Source organism: Hemicordylus capensis, chromosome 14 (genome assembly GCF_027244095.1).
Source record: "Hemicordylus capensis ecotype Gifberg chromosome 14, rHemCap1.1.pri, whole genome shotgun sequence".
NCBI lineage: Eukaryota > Metazoa > Chordata > Lepidosauria > Squamata > Cordylidae > Hemicordylus > Hemicordylus capensis.
This window is the reverse complement of record NC_069670.1, coordinates 3240536-3247031: the sequence shown is the minus strand read 5'-3', so window position 1 is coordinate 3247031 and position 6496 is coordinate 3240536. Positions and strand designations below refer to the sequence as shown.

The 6496-nt window shown below is 53.0% G+C and overlaps 1 protein-coding gene across 1 annotated transcript; it reads left to right on the top strand.

Moving 5' to 3' along the window:
• The first annotated feature begins 317 nt into the window (after positions 1 to 317).
• LOC128337721 (uncharacterized) lies at positions 318 to 6254 on the top strand. The gene is made up of 11 exons (XM_053279033.1): positions 318 to 441; positions 2827 to 3104; positions 3225 to 3304; positions 3473 to 3589; positions 3703 to 3782; positions 4244 to 4349; positions 4558 to 4653; positions 5246 to 5353; positions 5471 to 5567; positions 5929 to 5994; positions 6142 to 6254. Coding segments are annotated over exons 1-10 (1005 nt in total). The 5' UTR covers positions 318 to 439; the 3' UTR covers positions 5970 to 5994; positions 6142 to 6254.
• The last annotated feature ends 242 nt before the right edge of the window (positions 6255 to 6496 follow it).

The window sequence follows — 6496 nt, the reverse complement described above, 5'->3', positions numbered from 1 at the left end:
CGACTACACCACACTGGCTCTAGACCCAGAAGACCAGCGGCCGTTCGGCTGGCAGTTAGCTGGTGATGCAGCCCCCTTTTTGAGGTCACCCCTCGCTAGGGGGTCCTGGGGCAGGAATCATCGCTGGCTCGCTTGAATGAATGTGAGAGTGGAAGAGAGCGGGTGTCTGAGAGAGTGGCTGTGGCAGCGAAAGTGATTTAGAGAGAGATTGGGCGCGATTGTGAGAGTGAAAGAGAGAGCGATTGAGAGAGAGATTGAGATTAAATAGCAGAGAGATCAGAAGCAGGGATTTGTTTGGGATAGGGAGGGGGAGGGGGTTGGGGCTGGGGTGCATTTTTGTTTCTAGTAGTTTTTTGTTGTTGAATTAGATTTAGTGTTAGTGGTAGGTGTTAGTCAGGTTGCAATTCTTCTTCGAAGAACAACGACCATCGTGCTGAAAATGTAAGTCTTGCTTTCATTTACTGGTTATTTCTCTACATAAACCGCTAGGGAAACGATTGATGAAAAGAGGTATATAACTTTTTTTTTTTGGTTATATCAAGGCAGTGTGCACAAGAGTCAATAAAAGCAATCCAACCAATTATAAGAATTTTAAAGATGGTTTAGAAAAACGTTGATATAAATGTATATAGATGTTTGTTGTTGTTATCTCAAAGCATTGTGCTCCACTGAAAGCAATAATAACAGTCAATCAAAGTAATCCAACCAATCATAACATTTTTAAAATGGTTTAGAAAAACCTTCTGTTAATGGAACTGTTTTGGGGGACGGGCAAAAAACCACAAAATGCGATAAAGCTTGTTTGGCAGAGGAATAAGTGGACTAGAGTGAATCTGTCCCACCATGTCAGAATAAATTGGTGCAAAGCTCTGGACCTTGGGAAATGAACTGACAGAGAGTAGGCTGTGGTTCACAAAAGCAATCGGTTTATGGAAGGGTTTCGGGCTAGAGTGAGAAAAGAGTTGATTTAATATTATTTATTATTATTATTATTTATTAGAAACCTTTAATATACCGCCCACTCTGAAGACTCTGAGTGGAGCACAAAAACATGCAAAACAAGGCACATGAAAAATTACATTCTAAACTAATACCTAAAGTAACTAACAACAACAAAAAGAAAATTACAGGGCAAAAGTCTAGCGGGGGGGAAAAGTCTTCAATAGAGATTTGAAGATCAGTAAGAAAGGGGCTAGACGAATCTGAAGGGGAAGAGAGTGCCAAAGAATTAAGGCAATATTATGACTCAAAAACATCACCAAGGTTAACCGGGGAACTTCCAAAGAGGTGGTTTGAGCCTGGTGTCTGAACTGAATGAACTCCAGGCTGGCGAGAGGAAGAAGGCTTCAGAGCAACAGGTTTTGGGATGGAGGAAAGAATAGGGACAGGGAGAAGCCCAGAGGGGCACCGTGGTTAGTAGACCACCTCACTCCTTCTGACTCTGATGCAACCAGAGGACAGAGCTCTTTCCTCTGGACTGGATGGGGAATCGGGAGGCAGTGTTAGAGAAGCGAATGCCGTTGTGGGGCTGAGCAGTGGGGGTAGATCCCCAAGGGGCCTGGTTTCAGTGTAGCCATCTTCTCGTGGCAGCCAGGCCTGTGAGGAAGGCTGATCTGCAGGGTGAGAGCGGGAATGATGCCATGAGTGAGGCAAATGCTGATTCCTCCTCCTTCCTGGGGAGGGGAATTGCTCTGGGTCTCCAAAGCATCCCTCGAGAACAACCTGTATGTAAATGGGCTGAAGGACTTCTTGATGATGGACTTCTCGGGGGGAGAATACCACTGAAGGAAGCCCAGGCAGGTGCGCGGATGGGGGAGTCAGTCATGTGAATTGCCTCTGGGGGGACCCCCAAGGCGGTGGGCCCCCAGACAACAGCCTCCCCTTGCCCTATGATAGTTGCACCCCTGTGATTAGCATAGCTTGTTTGAGGCAACCAAGGAGGGGAGGAAACGGAGTCAGTCTCCGGACAGAGAGACCTTGAAATTCCGTCAGAAGCGAACTCGGGTCTGCTTAGGCATTTCCAATAGAGGGAAAGGCACGAGGCTAATCCCATTTCAGTTCGCTTCATAGCTGGTGAACCTGGGGCGATCGTCCCACTGCCTGCTAACTGACCTGTCCACATAGAACGGAAAGCAAGGAGCCCACGATCCCGACAGGCTCTGAGCATATCAAGAGCGGGAACTACAAGCCTGTTCCAATTTGCTTTATCTGTATCCAAATCTAGGGGCGACAAGCCTGTTGCCAACTCAGTGATCTGTTCCCCCTGTGTACTATGAACTGAGAGCTCCTGTCGCTGTGAGGCTCCTGAGCATATCCAAAGTGCCATCTCTAAGCCTGGAGATGAATCGGCAATAAGGGAGCCAGGCCGTATCAGCGTAGCTGCTAACACTGCTAACTTGGTAGCTGGTAACCTTGCTAGCGGGTAACCCCTGCTAACTGGGCAAACAGGCACCTTTAATGTGGTGATTCTCTTTATTTAGCAGGGGGAGAGTAACTGGCCCTCTCCACCCCCAGCACAACGTCCCTCCAGTGTCTGTTGCTGGTGTCTGTCTTGTGTTTCTTTTTAAGATTGTGAGCTGTTTGGGGACAGGGAGCCATCTTGTTTGTTTATTATTTCTGTGTGTAAACTGCCCTGAGCCATTGTTGGAAGGGCGGTATAGAAATCGAATAAAATAAAATAAAATAAAATAAAATAAAATAAAATAAAATAAAATCTCCCTGGCTGCTCTGCAGGGGCTCCCCGCCCCCCTGGGCTCCCTCTCCCTCTCTGCCCCCAGGTTTTCTGCCCAAGGGCCTCGCTCTCACTGTCTCCCTCTTTTCTTCAAGGCCGGGCAGGATCAGAGCATTCCTGTCCAGAAGGTCCAGCAGGGTGGCCCCCCTGAACTCACCAGGAGAGCCCTCTGCCTCCGGTCCATCTGCCGCCAGGTGGTGGTGCATCTGCGGGCGGAAGAACCAGGTGGCCCCGCCTGCCCCCCTCGTTGCTGCCCCAGATGCCCCCCTTGCTGCCGCCCCTGCTTCCCCCCTCGCTGCCTCCGCACTGCCTCCCTCGCTGCCGCCATCTGGGGAGTGCAGCCAGCCTGGGCCGTCCGAGCAGGATTCTGGAGGTGAGTAGGAGGTGCCCCATTCCGCAGGGGGCTGGGGTCCGGGGGGGGCAGAAGGGGAGGGGGTGGCCCGGCTGGAAAGACAGCCGGCTCACACATCGGCCTTCTCCCCCTCTCCCCTAGCTTTCACCACCTGCCCCGTCATTACTGCCCGGCTGCAGACAGTCAAGCGGTCCAGGACCCTCAAAGAAGGAGGAGGGAAGGTAGGGAACCAGCCTCCCCCAGAAGAGCCCCTGGGAAGCCCAGACCCTTGTCCAGGGTGCTGAAAAACAGCCTGATTGCAGGATCTCCAAAAAGGGGGCCTGCCTGCTGGTCCATTCCGGAGAAGGGAGGGAGAGATCCTGCCCCACTTGCTTGCTTGCCCTTTCCAGGAGAGGAGGGCCCAGATAGAGTTCCTGGCCGCCATCCTCCAGGCGTGTCAGGAGGCCACCCGGAGAGGGGACCGACACCTGCCCTTCTCCAAGGCCTTAGCCGCCAAGGCCGTGCTGGTGAGTGATCTGGGGCAGGGACATCTGGGGCGGATGAGGGCGGTGGATCTGGGGCTAGGGAAGCCCCCCAGGGGCTCGGGGATGACTCCCTCCTGCTCTCTGTTCCTTCCCAGGAGGAGATGGACAACATCTATGAGGACCCTGTGCCCCACCATCTCTTTTCGTTCTGTATGGAGGCCATCACCTCCTTGAGGTACGTGGGGAACAGGCTGGGCCTGGAAGGGGGGCAGTGGTGTGGGAAGTGGCAAGAAGGGCCGCCCCCCGGAGAATTCCAGGGAGGCCGAGAAGAGTCTAAGTGGGGGGGGAGGCAAAGGGGGTCAGGTGGGGGGGGAGTCACCAGCCTATTGGTAGCCCTTCACACCCTCATTAATCGGGGAAAGGTCTGCAGAGGCCTAGCAAGAAGCTCTCCCCCACCTCTTCAGCCAAGCCCCCCACCAGGGCTGTGGAGGAGTTGGCCTCCCACCTCGGGAGAGATGGCTGAGTGCCACCAGATCAGGCCTCCTTCTCCTGCCTCGCCTGCTGGGGAAGCCTCGGATCGGGGCCCGGAGTTGGAGGGGATTCCTTTTCCCTCCTGTACCTGTTTCCTGAGGGTGTCCCCCCCACATCCTCACCGGCCCGGCTGCCTTTCTCACCTCCCTCCTTTCCTTGGGGCAGTCGGATGAAGCCGGGCTTCGGACCCAAAACCGTGAGAACATTGATCATGGACTCCCTCTTTGTGATAAGTCACATGGTCGGAGAGGAGCTAGAGGAAGACCAGGACGTATGTATTGACGGTGCCCCCACAGCCCCCCACCTAGGAAAAGACTCTGCCGGGACGGTGCTCCTTCGGTGGGGGGGGCCTGCATCTCCCATCCCCATGGAGGCAGGCGCCGTGAGCCCCCAGGAGGGAAGAGGAAAGGCCGGGCTCCTGGGAAACCCTTCGGGCTAGCAGCAGCCACACTCTGGTTCTCTCTCTCTCTCCACTTCAGAGCCCGTTTCAGCCCCCAGAGAAGGCCCTCCAAAACATGCTGAGAGGCCTCCTGCAGGAAAAGCCAACCCTCGCCCAGCTGATCCTGATGGCTGATGTAAGTGGGGGAGAGGAGGGTGGCGTCCTCCAAAGAGGTGATTCTTTTTGTTTAACAGGGGGAGAGGAACTGGCCCTATCCACCCCCAGTACAGGACCTCCAGTGACTGTTGCTGGTGTCTATCTGATGTTTCTTTTTAGACTGTGAGCCCTTTGGGGGAAGAGATCCAGCTTATTTATGTATTATTTCTCTGTGTCAACTGCCCTGAGCCATTTTTGGAAGGGCAGTATAGAAATTGAAATAAATAAATAAATAAATAAATAAATGTCATTGACATATTTTTATACTGCCCAAAACATACATCTCTGGGTGGTATACATCAAAATAAAAACAGAAACGAAATCATTCGTTAAAAGAAACACAAAAAGTTCAAAGCATTACGGCAATTTAAAATGTGTCAAAGAATATTTTAAAACAGCACTGAAACCATTCGAACAAGAGTAAGTGATCAAATTCATTGTTGATTGTTCGAATTAATTGTTCTTTTAAGGGGATTATCGGGCGGTGGGTTCTTCTGGGGCCCATTCGCAGACTGGGTGGGCGCCCAGGTCCCCTGCAGCTTCTCACTTGCATGGACTCCTTCCTCCTACAGGCCATCGACGTGGAGATCCTAAGCACTCATGAGCGGAAGGCAGCGGTGGCGGAGAGGACCGGCCTCTTCCTCCTCAACCTGGCCATCGGGCCCCCCTTCCATTTCGAGGTGAGTCTCCCCCCGTGCCGACCGGGCTCTGCTCCGGCACCCCCCAGCTCCCCTCCTGCAGGTTTCAGGGTCCCCAGCAGAGCTCCAATGGGCCTTCCTTTCCCCCTCTCTCTACAGGCGGAGCAAATAAAACCGATGCTCCCTCTAGCCGTACGCCAGGTGGGGAGGACGACGGGCCGGGCCAAGGGTGAGGGCAGTCACTCATCCAGTGAAGGTAATGTCCATCCCGAAGGAAAGGGGGGCAGCAGAGCCCCCTCCCTCTCCTGGGCCTCGGGGGCTCCCCCTCTTGGCCTGCCATGAGTCTCCGAGGAGCCCACTCCCTCCCTCTCCCTGCCCCCCCCCAGAGCCCTCTCCAAAACCAGGGCCCTGACATCCCAATCCCCCAACCAGGGGAACATGGCGCTCCCTGGGAAGGCCAAACTGCAGCTGGGGAAGCCGTCTCTGCCACTCTCCCCTTGGGAATCCCTGTCCAGAAGCCCCCTCCTTTCTTCCGGGGGGGGGTGAACAGCGCCCTCTGCCCCTTTCCAAAGCCAAGCGATGTAGTCATTAATTCTCTGGCCTTCTCCCCCAACCAGATGACCTCTTCCGGGGCGCGATGGAATTCTGGGATGAATGAGAACTACTGGTGTGTCCCAATTCAGGTGGGGAAAGCATTTCTCTAACCCTTTGGGAATTCCAGCCCGGAAGCCTCTTCCTTTCCTCGGGGTGGGTGGAAAGGTTCCCCTCTGCCCTTCCCCAAACCAAGCCTTGTTCTCATCCACACTCTTGTCTTCTTCTCTCCCAACCAGCCACCCTTTCTGAGCGTGAACGAGAAGACTTCGTATAACAGAATATAACAGAATTTAGCTACTGAGTTGCTGTACTTATAATTACAATTTGACAATAAAATTTTTAAGAGAAATTTGTCTGAGTGTCCAGGAAACGTCACAAGATAAGGCAAAATAAGAGCTGAACGATCATTCTTGTAGAGGTCACAATATAAGATAACATGTTCAGTGGTCTTGATCTCACCAGACCCACAAGGACAAAGTTGGGATGCATAAGGAACCCCCCTGAACCTCCCATAAAGCACTGCTGTAGGAAGCATGTTTAATTGCGCCTAAGATAGCACCCGCCTGAACTTAGAAAAGGTGATTTTATTTA

Bases quoted from the DNA above. Each gene is read 5' to 3' on its own strand.
- LOC128337721 (XM_053279033.1), top strand. The intron at 3,305-3,472 runs GTAGGGAACCAG...TGCCCTTTCCAG, and splicing joins TCAAAGAAGGAGGAGGGAAG to GAGAGGAGGGCCCAGATAGA. The intron at 3,590-3,702 runs GTGAGTGATCTG...GTTCCTTCCCAG, and splicing joins TAGCCGCCAAGGCCGTGCTG to GAGGAGATGGACAACATCTA.